Raw genomic sequence first — 22,138 nt, forward strand, 5'->3', positions numbered from 1 at the left:
GATATAAAAGATCTTGCACAAATGCAAAACAAAACAAAAAAAGGTGATTAATAATGTAAAAAAGAATATGCTAGATACTCTATAGTATCAAATCTCCATCAATCCTCCCAAAAATCCCTACGAGAAGGCTATTGTTTCCCCCATCTTACAGATGTCAAATATGAGGCTCAAAGAGGTGTGAGACTGTCCCAAGATCCCACAGTCAACAAATTTACATTCTGCTGACAGCTCTTGTGAGAAGCTGTGGATTGGATGTATAGTGAGGGGTCAGGTAGGGCTAGGGTGTTTCTCACTATGGCCTCAAGAAAAGAGGAGACTTGAGCTGCTAACAGAGCCCCAGGATACTGGCTGTTAGGGCATTACCTTCATCTTTATTCTGACTTGTTCTAGAAAACTGCTGGAGTCAGGGGAATGAACAGAGTGATTTCTGGAAAGAGGTCCCAGCATCTGTGTGATTCTATGACAAGAGAACCCCAAGCAGGATAAGGACAGGTATGAAAATAATAAAATTCAAGCCCTTTTCCTATCTTCTTCCTTTGGGGTACAACAGGGGTTTCCACTTCTTCAGCAATTTTCTAGAGTCCCTCATTTCCCAGCTTTTTAAAACCTCCTCTTCCTCCTTTTTTAGAGCTTATTTGAGGTCTGTTCCTGAAATGTACCCTCCTTCTCAGGAACAAGAAAAGTGAGGGGGAAACAGGGAAGGCTGGGACGCAAGATTCAGTTTAGTCTGTATTCCAGCCCAGTTCCCCTACTTAGCCCAGATCCCCATCTTCCCTTGGTAGTGGGACTCAGAGCAGGCCAGCAAAGGTCTGCTGGGCCACTGGGACCCACCAGATTGGACCCTGTATTGAAGGTTATCTCCTCAGCAGATACCCCCTTCCAAACTGGGGATGCAGGGCTTTGAAACTAGAAAATGCCAGGTCTGAGGAAAGAGCAAGTCCAGCAATACACAGAGCTCTGTGTATTCAGAGAGAAGTTGGCAGGATTGTATTCAGGCAGAGGAACTCTGAGTGGTACAAAGGGACGTGCCCAGAGTGGAGAAATCATGCTAATTGTCTGCACCAGAGCTGGAGAACGCCACCCAAAATGAAGAGAGAAAGGGGAGCCCCGTCCAGAGCCTCCAGTGCCCTGTGCCTCACTCCTTTTGTCTACCTTCTTCTGATCCAGACAGGTAGGAGACCAGAAGGGTAGGAAAGGGTCTTTAGAAGGGACCCTGGACTTTGAAAGGAGAGGGAGGGGAGAGTTGAGGGCCTGAATGAATGCCTTTGGGGCGGGAGGAGGGGAGAGGGTTCAGCTGCCGTGGGAAGATCCTCGGTGAATTCAGGCATTACTGTTGAATGTATTTCTTCATTCTGTGTGCCTCCTGACCCAGGCCTCCCTCCCCACAAAAGGCTGCTCCCACCGCCTTCAGTACATTAGATGAATGGCGCTGAGCCACTTCTTATGGAATGACTTGTTGGCGTGGGCCAGTCCAGCATTCTTTCCAAGGGATTATGGTGGGGCTTTGGGGAGGTGGGGGAAATCTTAGTTTTGTGACTCCCAACCCCCCACTCTGGTTTCTCTGAGTGTAAAACAACAAGGAAGGTGAAAGACGTTTTAGAGATAATGACTCTCCTAACTCTGTCCTATAGGGTCGCTATGAGTCGGAATTGACTCGATGGCACTGGGTTTTTTTTCTATTTAGTTCTTGAACAGTAACACCACTCTATCCATAACTCACCCCACACCATAGATACCTACCTCGGATACTGCCCCCTACCAAGTCCTTGGAGAATTGATCTTATTTTAAATGTGCGTGTGTATGTACACACATACGTGCCCAGACACACAAGTATGCTCACACATACTATCACAAAGGGCCTAGGTATTCACAATTTTAGCAGGGCAAACAGATGCAGAGATTGTTTTAATACAGTGCAGAAGCTACTATGAGTCAGATACGCACAGAATGCACAGGAATCAGAGAAAGGTCACCGGCTCCAGCCTGGAAGCAGGTACTGGTGTTGCAGGATGAGAGGATACCAGGAGAGGTTTCCTGCCAGAGAGAATGTCTGAACTAAATTTTAAAGGATGAGGAAAATAGCCAGGAGAGGAAGTAGGCATGATAGTCTGGAAAATGAGTGAAGGTCAATAGCTTGAAATGGCATCATGTGTTTAAGTGGGCAAAGAATTCAACATTGGTGGAGAGGAAAGTGTGAACTGAGTTAGGAAGAGCCTTGTAAATCAAATTAAGAAGGCTGGACTATAAACTGGAAATGGTGGGTAGGAGAGGGGTGTTGAATGGTTTTTACCTTGAGGAGTGGTAGGGGCAGATGTACATTTCATACTTCTCAGTCTGCTGTGAGGCATTGGAGGAAGCAACTAAGATAATAAAAACAATGGATAAAATCACCTAGGAGGAAAAAAAATGGGCTGAAAATGGAATATTGGCCAACCCCAAGATTTGTAGAGCAAGACAGAGAAAGGAAAGCTCATGAGGAGATGAAAAAGGAACAATGAGACAGACAGAGGGAGAGCTAGAAGACTGGAAAGCCAAGGGATTTAAGAGTTTTCAGAAGTGAATCAACACTGTCAAATGTGTCAGAGAGGTCCAGTATAATAAGGACCTGAAAGAGTCCACTGGATTCAGCAATTAAGAAGTTACCGTGAGCCTTCGTGAGCACAGCCTCAGTGCATGTTACAGTGAGCTAAGGAAAAAATCAGACCTGAAGGTGTAGGGACAGTGATTTGGGAATAGGAAGCACACAATGAAACATGCAAATCAAAGATATCCCTAAACTCTTTCAGCCATCAAGTAATAAAGCAAAAAAAAATGTAAAAAGATCTTGTTAGTATAACTAGGCAAGTGCAAAAGGTGACAAAGGACCTGTTGTATGGGAAAATATAATCTGATAAATACAGAAAAAATCTTAAATATAAACTACAGAGTAGCCCCCCACCCCCTTAACCCCCCTTTATCCGTGGTTTTGCTTTCCTAGGTTTCAGTTGCCTGCGGTTAACCGAGGTCGGGAAATGTTAAATGAACAGTGTGATGAAATCTAGCACCCCACTCCTTTCCACCAGGGGACCACATTCACATAACTTTTATTACAGTATATTGTTATAATTGTTCTATTTTATTATCAATTATTGTTGTCAATCTCTCACTCATCTAATTTATAAATTAAACTTTACCATAGGCAAGTATGTATAGGACAAAACTTGGTAATGCTATGCGTGGTTTCAGGCATCCACGGGGATCTTAGAATGTATCCCCAGTAAATAAGGGGGAACTACTGTATGCTTTGGGGTTGGGACTGTATGCTTATTGGATATTCATTATGACCTATGACAGTTAAGAGATAAGTGCAGGTAAGGTCAGGCCACCATGCTGTTAGGGACTAAAGGGCCATAAAGAGTGGAAATCCTATAAGAAATTCCTACCAACCTCAATGTATTAGTTAGGAAATGCCAGCTTCTGCAACAAATAAACTCCAAATTTTAAGATCTTGGAACTGACCGTATAATAGTCTAATGCAGTCCCAGGCTGAGCCTGGGATGGAGAAGGACCATGCTCCATTAAATTTTTCATGGGTCAAGCTGATGGAGGCTCAATGATTTCAACTTTATTATGTGTTTCCAATGGTCACCCTGAGGTTTATCTCCATTTCTGCCAGGTAGAAAATTTAAAAACAACAAAACATGGAGGAACATGCAAGAGAGGTTTTTCTAGACCAGGCCTAGAAGTGGTACATTATCACTTCCACTGGTTCTGTTGGCTAGAACTCAGTCACACAGCCATAATAACTGCAAGGGAGCCTGGGAAATGTAATTTTTTTAAATTGGCACTAACTGCGGGACTAGACTGTGGTCCTGACTCCCAAAGATTCACCTTCTCTCTCGTTGTTAAGACAGCAACCACCAAGCTTATCTTAGACAAGTAACACTCAGCCTTTAATACTCTGGGCATAGGATGGACAAGTGAGCCTTTCCTAGGTTCATCACAGCTCAATTCATGGATCATTCAAATAAGGATTTTCTATAGGCTAAGAGTTAACTCTCAGACATAAACACAGCATGCCATAGATCTAGATGGTATGATTTGTGGAGTTTTACTCTCTGGGATCCTAGAAATATTCCATCCTCTGGAGCCCAGTAGGAAGATGTCATTTGCCTGGGTTCCATCCTTTTTAGCCCCACGTTCACATCCACATTGTAGGTGCTATCGTTTTTTTTTAATTACAGAAAATTAAATTTAAAATGACTTAAAGAAAAATGTGTTTAGAATCAGCATACAATTTGATGAATCTTTAAAAATTGAACAAACCCATATAATTAACCCTCAGATCAAGAAATAGAACACTTTAGCACCTCAGAAGCCACCCAGCCCCGTACCAGGGTTACCGCTATCCTAACTTCTAACACTGGTCAATTTTTCATGTCTTTGAACTTTATTTAAACGGAAATTGGACTCATATGTACACATTTCTTTGTATCTGGCTGCTTTCTGTGTTCACCAGGTTCGTAAGATTTATCCACGTTGTTGTTATAATTCATTTGGTTTCATTGCTGTATAGTATTCCATTGTATGAGTATAGCACAATTTATTTATCTATTCTACTTTAATAGACACTTTGGTTGTTCCCAGTTCGGGGATTTGTGAATAGAGTTTGTAAAAACATTCTTGTGCATGTCTTTTGGTGAGCATATGTACACATTTCTTTTGGGAATATACCTAGGAGAGGAATTGCTGAGCTATAGGGTATATGTAGAGCCCTTGTAGGGCAGTGGTTAAGAACTCAGGCTGCTAACCAAAAGGTCAGCAGTACAAATCCACCAGCTGCTCCTTGGAAACCCTCTGGGGTAGTTCTACTCTGTCCTATAGGGTTGCTATGAGTCGGAATTGACTCGACGGCAATGGGGACCAGGGGGAATATATGTGTGTTTAGCTTTAGTAGATGTAGCCAAATAGTTTTCAAAAGTAGCTGTCTCAATTTACGCTCCTACCAGCAGTGTATGAGACTTCTACAATTGTATTTTCTCTTCTACATTTTAGCTGTTCTAGCGGATGTGAAGTGGTATCAAATTATGCTTTAAATCTGCATTTCCATGGTAATTAATAAAGTTGAGCCTTTTAACCTTTTTGTGAAGTACCTGTTCCAAATCTTTTGCTCATTTTTCTATTGAATTGTCTGTTTTATTATTATTATTGATTTGTAGGAGTTTTAAAAATATATTTTGGATGTGAGTTCTTCATAAGATATATGTAGGGCAAATATCTCGCCCCACTCTATGCCTTGACTTTTCACTCTCTTGGTGTTATCTCTTGATGAACAGAAGCTCTGAATTTTAATGTCTCTAATGTACTGGGTTCTGGGTAATGTACCATTTTCTTCTTTTATGGCTACCACTTTTGTATCCAGTTTAAAAAATGTTTGCCTGCTCTCAAGTCATGAGGATATTCTTCTATGCTTTCTTCTTAAAACTTTATTATTTTACCTTTCACATTTAGAATCTACAATCCATCTCAAACTAATATTTGTATAAGGTATGCAGTAAGGGTCAAAATAACCCATTACTATTTTTTTTTTTGCTTTTATTTTTTTAATTTTTACTTTGTTGTTGTTGTTGAGTGTATACACGCAAAACTTACACCAATTCAACAGTTTCTACATGTACAATTCAGTGATATTGATTACACCCAATGCTAATTTTTAAAGGAAAAAAAAAATTTTTCCACTGTACTGTTTTAAATTGAGTAATTATATATGTCTACTTTGGGACTGTCCAGTTCCGTTGATCTATTTGTCTATCCTTTGTGCCAATATCACAACTTTTTAATTACTCTAGATTCATAACTATTGCTATCTGGTAGTATAAATCCTCCAATATTGTTCCTTTTCTTTAAGACTGCTTTAGTTATGCTCGGCTTCTTGTATTTCCACTTAAATTTTCAAATCAGTTTGTTGTTTTACACATACACATACAAAATTCACTAGGATTTTGATAATGTTATATAAAATTTTATGAATCAGTTTGGGAGAACTGACAGCTTAACAATAGTGAGTCTTCCAATCCACTCACATGGTAAATCTCTGTGCCGTCTTTAACACTTAACATGAATGAGCATCTGCACCACTATGAGTAGAGGTGACAAGCTGCCAAGCCCCCCTTCCCTCCTGGATCCCAAGAGCCTTCTTTATTGTTTTTGTTCCATGGTTTTCTCCCACTTCCCTGAATGATCGACATTTAAAATTATCTCTCAATTCTGGCAAGACCCCACCCCCTGCTCACAAGGTTCTGTACTTACCCTTGTAGGCCTCAATAGGATAACAGTAGGAGAATACAACACAATAACCCCAATGTTCCTATAATAAGTGATGCACCTATATAGTAAGGGTAGGTTGGGGGGCTGTTTTCTCAGACCATCATTTATTAGGATAGATATTGAAAGTCAAAAGGAGAAAACAATATTTTTCCCTTTTAGAAAACCGTGCTGTGTGCTCTCCTTGGATTATCGAAGCAGCACTGGCTACCACACCAAAAAGGAAATAATATAGTTAGGAAAGGGCCCAGAAAAGGCTCTCTGCAATGGTCAAAGGGGTCGAGAGACTTCTTTATGTAGACAAACCCAAACAAAAACAAAAGGCTTTTCAGATAAAAAGGGATATAACTGTAGCCCTTGGTGCTATGGAGTACAGACAAGGGGTATATAGAATACCTAGAATACACGTTTGGCACCATCCCATTGACACTTTCAAGGGATAAATTCAAGGCAAATGTTGGTGAAAGAAAATCTTTGTCTGTAAAAATGGATAGATGAAGGTGTATTTAAGGAAAGAGACTGTTAGTGGGTAGGTTCTTTTACTCTGAAGCTTGGCATTCCTTAGTGTCACCTGTAAAAACCCATTGTTGTTGAGCTCATCCGACTCATAGCAACACTATGTGACAGAGTGGAACTGCCCCATAGGGTTTCCAAGGCTGTAGTCTTTTTTTGTTCGTTTTGTTAATAGATTTTATTATGCCAATTGACTTAGATGTCCCCTGAAACCATGGTCCCCAGACCCCTATCCCTGCTTCACTGGCCTTCGAAGCATTCAGTTTATTCAGGAAACTTCTTTGCTTTTGGTTTAGTCCAATTGTGCTGACCTCCCCTGTATTGTGTGCTGTCTTTCCCTTCACTAAAGTAGTTCTTATCTACTGTCTAATTAGTGAATGCCCCTCTCCCACCCTCCCTCCACACCTCCCCAACCAGGAAAGAATGTTTTCTTCTCGGTTTAAACTATTTCTCAAGTTCTTATAATAGCGGTCTTAAACAATATTTGTCCTTTTGCAACTGACTAATTTCACTCAGCATAAGGCCTTCCGGGTTCCTCCATGTTACGAAATGTTTCACAGATTCCTCACTTTTCTTTATCAATGTGTAGTATTCCATTGTGTGAATATACCATAATTTATTTATCCATTCATCCATTGATGGGCACCTTGGTTGCTTCCATGTTTTTGCTATTGTAAACAGTGCTGCAATAAACATGGGTGTGCATATATATGTTCACGTAAAGTTCTATTTTTAGCTTTTTAAGGAATCACCAAGTCGTTTTCCAAAGTGGTTGTACCATTTGACATTCCCACCAACAGTGTAGAAGTGTTCCAATCTCCCCACAGCCTCTCTAAGATTTATTATTTTGTCTGTTTTGGAATACTGCCGGCCTTGTTTGAGTGAGATGAATTCTCATTGTAGCTTTGATCTGCATTTCTCTAATGGCTAACGATCGTGAACATTTCCTCATATATGTGTTAGCTACCTGAATGTCTTCTTTAGAGAAGTGTCTGTTCATATCTTTTGCCCATTTTTTAATGGCGTTGTCTTTTTGCAGTTGAGCTTTTGCAGTATCATGTAGATTTTAGAGATCAGGCACTGGTCAGAAACATCATAGCTAAAAACTTTTTCCCAGTCTGTAGGCAGTCTTTTTACTCTTTTGGTGAAGTCTTTGGAAGAGCATAGGAGTTTGATTTTTAGGAGCTCCCAGTTACCTGGTTTTTCTTCAACAATCTTTATAATGTTTTGTATACTGTTTATGCCATGTATTAGGGCTCCTAACATTGTCCCTATTTTTTCTTCCATGATCTGTATCATTTTAGATTTGATATTTAGGTCTTTGATCCATTTTGAGTTAGTTTTTGTGCATGGAGTGAGATATGGGCCTTGTTCCATTTTTTTGCAGATGGATATCCAGTTATGCCAGCGCCATTTGTTAAAAAGGCTGTCTTTTCCCCATTTAACTGTTTTGGGGCCTTTGTCAAGTATCAACTGCTCATATGTGGATGGATTTATGTCTGGATTCTCAATTCTATTCCACTGGTCCATGTATTTGTTGTTGTACCAGTATCAGGCTGTTTTGACTACAGTGGCACTATAATAGGTTCTAAAATCAGGTAAAGAAAAGCCTCCCACCTTGTTCTTCTTTTTTGGTAATGCCTTATTTATCCGGGGCCTCATTCCCTTCCATATAAAGTTGGTGATTTGTTTCTTCATCTCATTAAAGAATGTCATTGGGATTTGGATCGGAATTGCATTAAATGCATAGATCGCTTTTGGTAGAATAGACATTTTTATAATGTTAAGTCTTCCTATCCATGAGCAAGGTATGTTCTTCCACTTATGTAAGTCTCTTTTGGTTTCTTCCAGAAGCTTACTGTAGTTTTCGTTGTATAAGCCGTTTACGTCTCTGGTAAGATTTATTCCTAAGTATTTTATCTTCTTGGGGGCTACTGTAAATGGCATTGATTTGGTGATTTCCTCTTTGATGTTCTTTTTGTTGGTGTAGAGGAATCCAACTGCTTTTTGTATGTTTATCTTGTATCCCGATACTCTGCTGAACTCTTCTATTAGTTTCAGTAGTTTCCTGGAGGATTCCTTAGGGTTTTCTGTGTATAAGATCATGTCATCTGCAAATAGAAATACTTTTACTTCTTCCTTGCCAATCTGGATGCCCTTTATTTCTTTATCTAGCCTAATTGCTCTGGCTAGGACTTCCAGCACAATGTTGAATAAGAGTGGTGATAAAGGGCATCCTTGTCTGGTTCCCGATCTCAATGGGAATGCTTTCAGGCTCTCTCCATTTAGGGTGATGTTGGCTGTTGGCTTTGTATAAATGCCATTTATTATGTTAAGGAATTTTCCTTCTATTCCTATTTTGCTGAGAGTTTTTATCATGAATGAGTGTTGAACTTTGTTAAGTGCCTTTTCTGCATCAAATGATAAAATCATGTGATTCTTGTCTGTTGTTTTATTTGTGTGTGGATTACATTAATTGTTTTTCTAATGTTGAACCATCCCTGCATACCTGGTATGAATCCCACTTGGTCATGGTGAATTATTTTTTTGATATGTTGTTGAATTCTATTGGCTAGAATTTTGTTGAGGATTTTTACATCTACATTCATGAGGGATATAAGTCTATAATTTTCTTTTCTTGCAGTGTCTTTACCTGATTTTGGTATCAGGGATATGGTGGCTTCATAGAATGAGTTTGGTAGTATTCCATCCTTTCCTATGCTCTGAAATACCTTTAGTAGTAGTGGTGTTAACTCTTCTCTGAAAGTTTGGTAGAACCCTGCAGAGAAGCCATCCGGACCAGGACTTTTTTTTATTGGGAGTTTTCTGATTACCTTTTCCATCTCTTCTTTTGTTATGGGTCGATGTAGTTGTTCTACCTCTGTGCTAGTTTAGGTAGGTAGTGTGTTTCTAGGAATTCATCCATTTCTTCTAGGTTTTCAAATTTGTTTGAGTATACTTTTTCATAGCAATCTGATATGATTCTTTTAATTTCAGTTGGGTCTGTTGTAATATTGCCCATCTCATTTCTTATTCAGGTTATTTGCTTCCTCTCCTGCTTTTCTTTTGTCAGTTTGGCCAATGGTTTATCAATTTTGTTGATTTTTTTCAAAAAACCAGCTTCTGGTCTTGTTAATTCTTTCAATTGTTTTTCTGTTTTCTATTTCATTTCGTTCAGTTCTAATTTTTATTATTTGTTTTCTTCTGGTGCCTGTGGGTTTCTTTTGTTGCTCTCTTTCTATTTGTTCAAGTTATAACGATAATTCTTTGATTTTGGCCCTTTCTTCTTTTTGGATGTGTGCATTTATAGATATAAATTGGCCTCTGAGCACTGCTTTTGCTGTGTCCCGCAGGTTCTGATAGGAAGTGTTTTCATTCTCGTTGGATTCTCTGAATTTCTTTATTGCATCCTTAATGTCTTCTATAATCCAGTCTTTTTGGAGCCAGGTATTGTTCAGTTTCCAAGTGTTTGATTTCTTTTCCCTGCTTTTCCTGTTATTGATTTCCACTTTTATGACCTTATGGTCAGAGAAGATGCTTTGTAATATGTCAGTGTTTTGGATTCTGCTAAGGCTTGCTTTATGACCTAATACGTGGACTATTCTATAGAATGTTCCATGTGCACTAGACAAGAAAGAATAGTTGGTTGCTGTTGGGTGGAGTGTTCTGTATATGTCCATAAGGTCAAGTTGGTTGATTGTTGCATTTAGATCTTCCATGTCTTTATCGAGCTTCTTTCTGGATGTCCTGTCCTTTACCGAAAGTGGTGTGTTGAAGTCTCCTACTATTATTGCGGAGCTGTCTATCTCACTTTTCAATGCTGATAGAGTTTGTTTCATGTATCTTGCAGCCCTGTCATTGGGTGCATAGATATTTAATATGGTTATATCTTCTTGGTATATTGTCCCTTTAATCATTATATAGTGTCCTTCCTTATCCTTTTGATGGATTTAACTTTAAAGTCTATTTTGTCAGAAATTAATATTGCCACTCCTCCTCTTTTTTGATTGTTGTTTGCTTGATATCTTTTTTTTCCATCCTTTGAGTTTTAGTTTGTTTGTGTCTCTAAGTCTAAGGTGTGTCTCTTGTAGGCAGCATATAGACGGATCTTGTTTTTTAATCCATTCTGCCACTCTGTCTCTATTCGTTCATTTAGTCTGTTTACATTCAGGGTAATTATGGATAGGTATGAATTTAGTGCTATCTTTTTGATGTCTTTTTTTGTGTGTTGACAGTTTCTTTTTTCCACTTGATTTTATGTGCTGAGTAGGTTATCTTTATATATTGTCCTTTCCTCATATTTGTTGTTTTTGATTTTGTTTCTGCTGAGTCTGTATTTTTCCCTTGTATTTTATTTTGATGAGTAGGACAGTTTGTGTCCTTTGTGGTTACCTTATTATTTACCCCTATTTTTCTAAATTTAAAACTAACTTTTATTTCTTTGTATCGCCGTATCTTCCTCTCCATATGGAAGGTGTATGATTACATTTCTTAGTCCCTGTTTATTATTTTAATGTTGTCTTCTTTTATATAATAACATTGCTGTTACCCTGTTTTGAGCTTTTTATATATATATATAATCTTGCTTTGTTTTTTTGGATTTACCTGACTGGGTTGACTTCTGGTTGCTGTGCCCAGTGTTCTAGTCTTGGGCTGATACCTGATATTATTGGTTTTCTAACCAAAGAACTCCCTTTAGTATTTCTTGTAGTTTTGGTTTGGTTTTTATGAATTCCCTCAACTTGCGTTTATTTCTCCTTCATATTTAAGAGATAGTTTTGATGGATATATGATTCTTGGCAGGCAATTTTTTTCCTTCAATTTTTTTTAAATATGTCATTCCATTGCCTTCTTGCCTGCATGGTTTTTGCTGAGTAGTCTGAGCTTATTCTTACTGGCTCTCCTTTGTAGGTGACTTTTTGTTTATCCCTCACTGCTCTTATAATTCTCTCTTTATCTTTGGTTTTGGCAAGCGTGATTATAATATGTCTTGGTGACTTTCTTTTCAGAACTACCTTATGTGGAGTTCAATGAGCATCTTGAATAGATATCTTCTCATCTTTCACAATATCAGGGAAGTTTTCTGCCACCAAGTCTTCAACAATTTTCTCTGTATTTTCTGTTATCCCTCCCTGTTCTGGTACTCCAGTGACTTGTAGGTTATTTCTCTTGATAGAGTCCCTCATGATTCTTAAGGTTTCTTCATTTTTTTTTTAATGCTTTTATCTGATTTTTCTTCAAATATATTAGTGCCAAGTGATTTATCTTCAAGTTCAGAAATTCTAGCTTCTACTTGCTCAATTCTGCTCCTCTGACTTTCTATTGAGTTATCTACTTCTGTAATTTTATTGTTAATCTTCTGAATTTCTGACTGCTGTCTGCCTGTGGATTTTTCCAGCTTATTAAACTTTTCATTATGTTCCCGAATAATCTTTCTAATTTCTTCAGTTGCTTTACCTGTGTGTTCTGTGGCTTGTTCTGTGTATTGCCTCATTTCCTTCCTGATGCCCTGAAGGGTTCTGTATATTAAAGTTTTGTATTCTACATCTGGAAATTCCAGGAATGCACTTTCATCTAGAAGATCCCTGGATTCTTTGTTTTGAGAGTCTGTTGAGGTGATCATGGTCTGTTTCTTTATGTGACTTGATATTGACTGTTGTCTCTGAGGCATCTATAAGTTATTGTATTAGTTTAGCTTGCTTGCTGTGTTGTAGCTACTTGGTTTGTTTTGTTTTGGTATACCCCTATGGGTTGCTTGCGTGAGCTAGCTTGATTATTTTTGCCTTTGGAGCTCCGGTGTCGTGTCCCCAGCTGGCTAGAGATGTTATCAGGTGTATCAGTCTAGGAGTCTATTCAGTTTTCTTGTATGAATTCAGCTCAGGTTTCCAGGTAGCTGATATCAAGTGTGTGGTACAGGCTCTGTCCTACAGTCTTAGAGGGGCGGGGTGGTTGGCGTATATACTGGTATCTGATTGCAACAGGGGGTCACTCTCTGAACAAGGCAGGAGGCTGAGAGCCAACCCCCAAGTGTCTCTGAGGAAAATGTATCTCTGTTCCCTAGAGCATGCTGGTGGGTGGGTTCTGCAGCGGGACCATGGGCACCCAAAGTTTTTGGTTGTAAGGACTGGGAGGTACCAGTTATCTTTGGACCCCTGTCGCGGGTGGCTGGGTGACCTGAGTGGAGCTACTAGTCTGTAGGTCCCTGATGTGGGTAGGTGAGGACCTTGTTTAATAGGCAAAGCAATGTGAAGCGTCAAACACACCCACCTCTCCACCGCACAGCTGAAATGGTTGGAGTTTGCCAACAAGGGCCTATTCTCCCGAATTAGGCCCACACAGGTCCATGCAGAAGGGAAAAGTGCTCAAGGTCCATGGACGGTTTATGCCTGGACAGGAGCCACTTCTGTCCTGAGCTCCCCTGGTTAATGAAGCTAGCAAATTATCTTTTCCCCCAGTTGCAAATTTTTTCCTTCTCCAAGGCCAGGAGGATGGCTCTAAGTGCTCACCAGGGTCTATTTCAGGCCCAGGATTCAGCCGCTAAAGCCAGCTTGGGGGTGGGGATGGTGCAGTAAAATATATTTAAGTACTTAGCTTTTGCCGAGAGCGCCGTTCTCCTCAGGTTCTGGAGGCGTGAGTGGGCTGTGTGGCTGCTGCTTCTGCCTGAGGAAACTGCGGTCAAACACTAGGACCAGCCCGCCGCTGCTGCCACTCTGGGAATGGTGCCTGAGGGCTCCCCGCGATTCAGGTCCAATAACTCCTCTCCACTTCTAAACGGTCTCTTCTTGCCCCTGCCCCTCAGTTCATTGTCTAAGCTTGCCTTTGATGCTCAGGGCTCCCAGCTTGTCACAAATATATTCATTTCACTTGTGTTTTCGGGTCTTTGTTGTAACAAGGGCTCAACAGAAGCATCTCTCTATTCTGCCATCCTGGCTCTGCCTCTCAAGGCTGTAATCTTTATGGAAGCAGACTGTCACCTCTTTCTCCTGCAGAGTGGCTGGTGAGTTTGAATTGCCAACCTTACAGTTAGCAGCCGAGCACTTAACCATTGTGCCACCAGGGCTCCTTCTTAGTGTCACAGTAAGTCAAAATCCTACTTGAAGAGGGGCCTTAGACCTGACCCAAGATGGCATTCATTGTTTAGGTGGATAGATACTTCTTGCTGAGATGTTAATTTCCTTTTCTTCCACCTCCAGTGGGAACAGAGCCTTTCTATATAATGCTGCTTCAGAGACTTGAGGACAGTGATTAAGTTAATCACTTCTCAAGGTTGGATAGTCTTAGTCCTTTTTAATTTCCTCTCTGGACCATAGTTGTTAGCCATTTCCTCATTTTTGTGTCCTGCTTTGGTTCCTATCCCAGTTCTCAGTGTCCCTTTAAAGTTGTAGAATCCCAAACTTAACAGGACCCTGATTTTGGCTGGAGTTTTAGGAGACAGTGTTTGCTCAGCAAAAGGCTATCTTTGTCAGCTTCTGAGAAAGACCCTTGCATTCACTTATGATCGCATGTACACAGATCCCCACGACTCGGGCACGCGCAGTGTGCATGCCCATGTTCACAGCACACAGGACCTTCCCAAGAGAGGGTGAGACCTAGGGCAATCCATGAGCTGTAGCTTCTCCAATGTTTAATCCAGAAGAATTGAATTGGCCGAAGGAGCTGAGGGGAAAAGATATCACAAAACAGTTACTGGGACCTTGTATTGGATAGGAGAGAGTGGAGGCAGGCGAAGCTCAAGGGAGAGTCAGAGAAGCTAGAAGGGGGACAGAGAAATCCCTTCTACTTTTCCTTGGGGCCAGGACTGTTAGTGACCAGCCTCTTGGAAGAAGGAAATAGACAGTGGGTGCTGCTTGGGGCCATTACACAGATTTGCTAAACCCCAGGATGACTATGTATATATTACCTTCATGTGCATACCCCACTGCTTCATGGTGGATCCTGAGGAAGGGGGGATGTTGCTCAGCTATTTGATCATATCCATGGCCATTAGTGAAACTCACTGATTTTTTTTTTTCAGGAATGCCTTAAGTCACACATATCAAAGCCTATTTGCCTACTCAGGAAAAGTTGAAAGCTTGCTTTTCTAAACCAAGCCAAACATGGAATTGGTGGTTGCTAGGCAGAAAATCCTACCTGAATAATCACAGAAACTAAAAGTTGGAAAAACTTTAAGGATTATGTGGTCAAATCGTTTTCAGTCTGATCCACAGAGCCATAAGGTTTCCTGGTAAATCCCCAAGTTGTTGGAGGAGGAAGTGGGCAAGAAGATTGGGCTCTGGTCCTCACGACCTCACCTACCAAAGCAGTTGGGCTGGAAATAGATTTCATTTCTTTCCATTTTTATATAAGATTTTGTGGGAACAGAAAAAAATCTAATAAAAAATTTTTGAAAATACTTGATTTTCTCCATTTTATCTCCCCCAAATTAACATTCCCCTCAATAACAGAGACTATTTTTATTCATACATATGGCGGTTTTAATCATTAGAGTATTCTCTCCTACTCTTAAGGTTTTATGATTCTAACAGACCTGGCAGGTAATGAATCAGAGAATATTGGAGATGAGAGGCCCCCAGAGATCATCTGGCCCCTCCTGAGGAGGAAACTGAGGCCCAAGAAGGTGAAGGAATTGTCAATTGGTCATTATTTGTCCATTTCCAAAGATGAGGAGCTCACTATTTAACAGAGCACTTGTTCCAACAATGGATTGAATATGCTTAGTGAGTAAAAAGTGCTTTGACCTCTACAACGAACCTTTCAGTTTAATTGCCTCTTGCCTTGATCTAGGCTCTCCAGGCACAAGGAGAGGAATAAGAAATGGAAAGGTACAGCTCACCTTCCCTAACTCTAAACTACAGCAGTAGCAGAGTGGAAAATAGGTGTGAGAAAGCAAGAGGGGACTTCAGGGGCAACGACAGTGAAAGAAAGAAGCTGGGGAGCCAAGGGTCCAAGAACCTGATGTGTACGTGTCCATTCAGCTAACCTAGCCCTGCTGCCAACTGACATCCTGTCCAGGGGACATTCCTTAGGATGCTTGTATTTCTCTGCAAGGTCTCAAAGCACCTAAGAGTTCTCTGGAATGTGAGACGTGTCTCTAGATGGGCACAGTCATTGGACAAAATGGTAAAATCCTAGAATTACAGAGCTGGAATTAACCAATGAGATCATCTAGCCCTACCCCTCATTTTACTTATAGGGAGGGCATCTGGGCCCCAAATAGACAAGTTACTTGTTCCAGGTCATACAGCTAATAATAGAGCCTAGGTCCCTGACGCCCATTTGTCGTTTTCAGCACTGGGTTTTTTTCACTGGGTATACACACGATTACTGATGTGTGTATTGTGCTTAACAATCCTGAAGAGCTGGATAAGGTGGTTGCTGTTACTGTTATTGTTATTATCCCTATTTTATAAACAAGAAGAATGAGGCTTAAAAAGATTACTTTCCCAAATTCACACAGCCAGTAAGTGGTACACCCTAGACTCACAAGGCCTTCTGATTCCAAACTCTTTCTTCTACCCATCCCAAATCCCTACCCTACAGGGAATGGGAATAGGTGGAAGTTTGGGTAAATTCCCCGAACTACCTAACCAGGAGCAGGACTGTTCCGTACTGGGCAGGCCTGGTAAGATGCTACATGCTGCTGGGGTAAGGATAACAGAAGCTTTTAGTATGACTGAAAAGTAGTCAAGTTGTCTTCAGGTCCCTAAGCTTTCCTTTTATTGGCACTGTCTTGTGACACACTCCTTTCTTCAATAAGCTGTGTTCCAATGCTTTCTCCATCCCTCCACCCTCTCAATCACTTGTCAAGAATATCTGACAAGCTCACCCTGAGGTCTAATGACCTATTAGCTCATTGATTTGTCTATTTTTCTCAATGATATATCTATTTTTCTAGATATATTGATATATCTAGATATCTATTGATATATCTCAAGGACATAGAGCCATGCCTGGCACCCAGTAGGTGTTCCATAACCATTTCTATGAATGGGGCACATACAGTGTGGGTTGGCTGGAATCTTCTTCTAAGGGAAGGCAATAGGGAAAAGTGCAGAGAGGCGGAGGGCTAGATGGAAGGACTGAAGACAATGGGATGAAAGTGAGGGACATCAGAGGGACACAGAGCTACGGTGGGAGAGGAGGTAGAACCCAAGGATAAGAAGCAAGGGCTGCCCAGGAGAGAAGGCCCTAGAAGGATGAAGCAGTGAGAGGTCAGAGGCCTTAAAAGTGAGGGAAGGAGCCAAGGCCTGACATCACCCTCTTCCCCATGGGCCTCTGTTCGCAGACCCCCTGGAGGGAGTGAATATCACCAGCCCAGTGCGTCTGATCCATGGCACCGTGGGGAAGACAGCCCTGCTCTCCGTGCAGTACAGCAGCACCAGCAGTGACAGGCCCGTGGTAAAGTGGCAGCTGAAGCGGGACAAGCCAGTGACCGTCGTGCAGTCCATCGGCACAGAAGTCATTGGCACCCTTCGTCCTGACTATCGAGACCGAATTCGGCTCTTCGAAAACGGTTCCCTGCTTCTCAGTGACCTGCAGCTGGCCGATGAGGGCACCTACGAAGTCGAGATCTCCATCACAGATGACACCTTCACTGGGGAGAAGACCATCAACCTCACTGTAGATGGTAAAGTGCTCTGGCAGGGAAAAGGGCAGGGACTTGGGCAGCGTCTGTGGGTCAGCACTTAAAAAATAAACAAACCTGTTGCTGTCAAGTTGATCCCAACTCATTGGGACTCTACAGGACAGAGTAGAACTGCCCCATAGGATGGCGAAAGCTGTAAATCTTTACTCAAGCAAGTAGGCTCCTACATCTGTGGAGTGGCTGGTGGGTTGGAATCACTGACATTTTGGTTAGCAGCCAAGCGCTTAACCACTGCACAACCAGGGCTCCTACTGGGCCAGCCCACTAGACCCAGGGAAAGCCAACCCAAAAGCCACTTGGGAACTGAGAGTAAGCCAACTGGAAGTTTAACGTTTATAATAATCTGTTGCTGTTGTTGGGTGCTGTGGAGTTGATTTCAACTCATAAAGAGACCCCATGTGACAGAGTAGAACTGCCCCACAGGGTTGTTTTTCGTTTGTTTGTTTTTTGCTATAATCTTTACAGAAACAAATTGCCAGGTCTTTCTCCTGCAGTGTGGCTGGGTGGATTTGAACTGCCCACTGTTCTTTTTCGGTTAGGCGCCCAGGACTTAACTCTTGCACCTCCAGGGCTCCTTAATAATAATCTAGGGATAGATAATATCATCACCCCCTTTGCATATGAGGGAACCAAGGTACAGAGAGATTGAGTAACTTGTCCAAGGTCACACAGCTAGTAATGATAAAGCCAAGATTTGAACCCAGTTGGGCATAGTCCAACTAAAATCTTCCCAAACCGGGCCAGTTTCAGACATTAAAGCCCAGTAGTCTTGGAAAGGTATTTGGGAAGAAATAAGGTGCATGAGGCAGGGACCATTGGTGTCTTGTTCAGCATTGTGTACCTTGTGCCTGGTCTGTGCTCAATAAATAGCTGGGGAATGAATAAATGATGGGAAAGGAAGGGTCTTCTCAGCCTACAAAATTTGTTGTGGTGTGTTGGGAGGCAGGAAGTTGAGAAAGAGAAGGGAGAAGCTTTCTAACCTGTGACTCACAGGCTCCCTACTCCCGGGGCCCAGTGCCCATTTCAAGGCCGCAGGTGGTAGTAGCTTCCACCACCGTGCTGGAGCTGAGTGAGGCCTTCACCTTGAACTGCTCACATGAGAACGGCACCAAGCCCAGCTACACCTGGCTGAAGGATGGCAAGCCCCTCCTCAATGACTCGCGAATGCTGCTATCCCCCGACCAAAAGGTGCTCACCATCACCCGTGTGCTCATGGAGGATGACGACCTGTACAGCTGTGTGGTGGAGAACCCCATCAGCCAGGGCCGCAGCCTGCCCGTCAAGATCACCGTGTACAGTGAGTCTTCCTGCCTGCCCTCCCTTGAGACTCAAAATCCCTGGAGGCAGGTGCCCATGAGGGCTAAGGACATCCTAGACAGAGCACCTCTTGAGAGAGGGAGAAGCAGAGGTGGGCCAACTACCCACGGAGGTCAGCGACAGGGGGGAAGTGGCTTGGTGCAAGCTCTGACCTGGCTAGCCATGCTGCCTGGGGCCCCTTTTCTCTTCTTTGGCTCAAGGAAGCTCCCTTGCCACACCTCTTACCCACCCTCAAGTCTCCCCCTCTCTCTGCTTCTCTCTCTCCCTAGGAAGAAGCTCCCTCTACATCATCTTGTCTACAGGAGGCATCTTCCTCCTTGTGACCTTGGTGACAGTCTGTGCCTGCTGGAAACCCTCCAAGAAATCTGGGTAACTCTCCAGTTTAAAACCCTGAGCACCCTAAGCCTTCAATCCATTCTTTTCTTAGTTTCTTTCTTCCCAGGGCCCTGCACCACTTCTCAGGAGATTCATCTTACTATCGTGTATGGAGAGGCCCTCATGGCGCCGTAGTTAAGAGCTGGGCTGCTAACCAAAAGCTCGGCAGTTCAAATCCATTAATCGCTCCTCAGAAACTGCTCCTTGGGGCAGTTCTACTCTGTCCCATTGGGTAGCTATGAGTCAGAATTGACTCGATGGCAACGGGTTTGGTTTTTTGGATCATTGTGTAGAGAACTGTGTCCTGTCCTCACAACCCTTAACAACCAGAACATGAATAATAATGGTTTCACTTGCTGAGCATTTTCTTTGGACCAGGCACTGTGGTTGTGGTTACCATGCTATCTTTTAATCCTCAGAGCCTTGCAGGAAAGATGCCTGCAGTTTACAGATAATGACCCTGAGACTCAGACTGGTTAAATGACTTGCCCACAGTCACAATGCTAGTAAATGACAGACTCAGAATGCAAACCCCATCCAAAGCTCACAAACTACCCCCTACTCGCTCCCCACCCAGCCCCTCTTCCTGTCTCAAGGTCTCTTTTATGACCATAAGGTCCCTTCCGGTGCCCCCTCTTCCCCTCCCCCAGACTTCCTGTTCAGACTGAATTGGGGGCTGTATTGATTTGCAGGAAGAAGAGGAAGCTGGAGAAGCAGAACTCCCTGGAATACATGGACCAGAATGATGACCACTTGAAACCAGAAGGTGAGCTCTCACCCACCCATACACCCATCCCATCTGCACTCAGATCAGTGGGCTGCTGGGAAAAGGCAGAACTGGGCAACAAGGAAGCCAGCCCTGCAGGGTCCCTTCCTCCACCAACTGCACGAAGACTGCAGAGCAGGGAGAGGTGCAGCCAAGGTAGGAGCCTGGGTATTTGGGATCCTCAGGTGGAGGCTGTGGTGGGGCCCTGAATGGCCACTTGGGGAGCAAAAAGCATAGATGCTGACTGGCGGGAAGGGTTCTGTACCTGGGCCAGCCACCCCATTCTTTCCCCTGTATAGCAGACACCCTACCACGAAGTGGAGAGCAGGAGCGGAAGAACCCCATGGCTCTGTATGTCCTAAAGGACAAGGTGAGCAGCTCTGGGCTGGGAGCGCCAAAACACACAATAAGCACCTACAAGCATGCCTGGAATCACTACCCCATAATATCCCAAAGCCAAACCCACTGCCATTGAGTCAATACCGACTCATAGGGGCCCTATAACCGAGAAAGAAAAAAAACCCCATTGCCGTGGATTCTGACTCATAGTGACCCTACAGGTCAGGGTAGAACTATCCCATAGGGCTTCCAAGGAGAGGCTTGAGCTGCCAACGTTTTGGTTAGCAGCTGAGTTCTTCACCACTGCACCACCAGGAAAGCTCTATAGGACAATGTAGAACTGCCCCAAGGGGTTTCTAAGGCTGAAATCTTTACTGAAGCTGACTGCCACATCTTTCTCCCAAGGAGCAGCTAATGGGTTTAAACTGCTAACCTTTCAGTTATTAGCTGAGTGTTTAACTATGGTGACATCAAGGCTCCTAGCCCGATCATATAAAAAAAAATTTTTTTTGATCATATAGGTAACCTTTTATTGTACTCAAAATAACCCTGTGATATTTTTTGCGTTGGGCTGCTAACAAAGGTTGGCAGTTGGAACCCACCCACGGGCTCTGAAGAAGGGCCTGGCCAAGTCTTCCAGAAGATTACAGCCAAGAAAATCCTATGGAGCAGTTCTACTCTGTAACACATGGGGTGGCCATGAGTCTGGGCGGCTGAAAGGCAGCTAACAACAACCGTTTTAGAGATTAGAAAACCAGGGCTGGCTGAGAGAGGAGAAATGACTTGCCCAGGATCAAGCAAGTAAACCAGTGGCAGATCTAGGCCTCAAACCGAGGTCTTTGGACACCAACTCTGGTGATTTTCCCTCCATACCATGACTAACTCCTGTCCCAGGCTGTCCAAGAAAGAGGCGAACAAGCAGATAAAACACTCAATTTAACGCATCTCGACATTTATGGAGCACCTTTATTTATTACGTGCCAAGCACGCTGCTACTTGTGTCTTGCTGACCCCTGCCACCCATGTCCTTGCAGGACGCCCCGGAGCCTGAGGAGAACCCGACCCCGGAGCCTCGGAGCGCTACAGAGCCCGGCCCGCCCGGTTACTCGGTGTCGCCAGGCATACCCGGCCGCTCGCCGGGGCTACCCATCCGCTCCGCCCGCCGCTACCCGCGCTCGCCAGCGCGCTCCCCCGCCACCGGCCGGACGCACACGTCGCCGCCGCGGGCCCCCAGCTCTCCGGGCCGCTCGCGCAGCGCCTCGCGCACACTGCGGACTGCGGGCGTGCACCTAATCCGCGAACAAGACGAGGCTGGCCCGGTGGAGATCAGCGCCTGAGCCGCCTCGGGGCCCAGGCACGCCCGCTGCCCGGGGGCCGGACGGAGAGGGCTGGGTGGGGGCTCGGACTCGGGAGAGCTTGCGCAAATGGGGGCCGCGGCGGGTCGGCGGAGTCCAGCTGGTGGTCTGGCTGTGTGCCGTCTGCTCCTGGTTTACTAGTTGTGTTCTTACCCGTGGGTATGGATCGTGCCCTCTTAGGCCCATCAGATGATTAAATTTCCGGCCCAATCCCCACAGGATCTCTATGGAAACTAACATCAGTAACCCCGTGACTGTCCTGTGCTCTTCAGAGAGAGCTCTTATGCTTTCCACCCCTTCCCTCCCAAGGAACTCGGGATTCCTGGGGCGTATCGTTTTTTTGTCAAGCCCAGATTAGAGAGTCCGCTTTCCCCAAACGCACAACAGCCCTAAACTAAGGGGAAGCCAGATGTCGGTTACGGGTGCACTGGGGTTTTTCCGAGCACCAGGGGAATCGTGGTGAAGGCAGCTCCTGGGAGCACGCTTCTCTGGCCGCTTGCTTTCTGGGTACCCACAGGTTAGCG

The 22,138-nt window shown here is 43.5% G+C and overlaps 1 protein-coding gene across 1 annotated transcript; it reads left to right on the top strand.

Annotated features, from left to right (window-relative positions):
• The first annotated feature begins 694 nt into the window (after positions 1-694).
• Positions 695-21,596, top strand: HEPACAM (hepatic and glial cell adhesion molecule). The gene is made up of 7 exons (XM_003417429.3): positions 695-1,171; positions 17,103-17,444; positions 18,478-18,759; positions 19,049-19,148; positions 19,847-19,920; positions 20,220-20,290; positions 21,294-21,596. Exons 1-7 carry the CDS (start codon positions 1,087-1,089, stop codon positions 21,594-21,596), a joined length of 1,257 nt encoding a protein of 418 aa, XP_003417477.1. The 5' UTR covers positions 695-1,086.
• Positions 21,597-22,138: the final 542 nt, after the last annotated feature.

This window comes from Loxodonta africana, chromosome 15 (assembly GCF_030014295.1).
Source record: "Loxodonta africana isolate mLoxAfr1 chromosome 15, mLoxAfr1.hap2, whole genome shotgun sequence".
In the NCBI taxonomy this organism is placed as follows: domain Eukaryota; kingdom Metazoa; phylum Chordata; class Mammalia; order Proboscidea; family Elephantidae; genus Loxodonta; species Loxodonta africana.

Excerpts from the sequence above, each read along its gene's own strand:
- HEPACAM (XM_003417429.3), top strand. The coding sequence starts at position 1,087 with ATGAAGAGAGAAAGGGGAGCCCCGTCCAGAGCCTCCAGTGCCCTGTGC. Across the intron at positions 17,445-18,477 it reads CATCAACCTCACTGTAGATG|TGCCCATTTCAAGGCCGCAG; the intron begins GTAAAGTGCTCT and ends CCCGGGGCCCAG. Across the intron at positions 18,760-19,048 it reads CGTCAAGATCACCGTGTACA|GAAGAAGCTCCCTCTACATC; the intron begins GTGAGTCTTCCT and ends CTCTCTCCCTAG.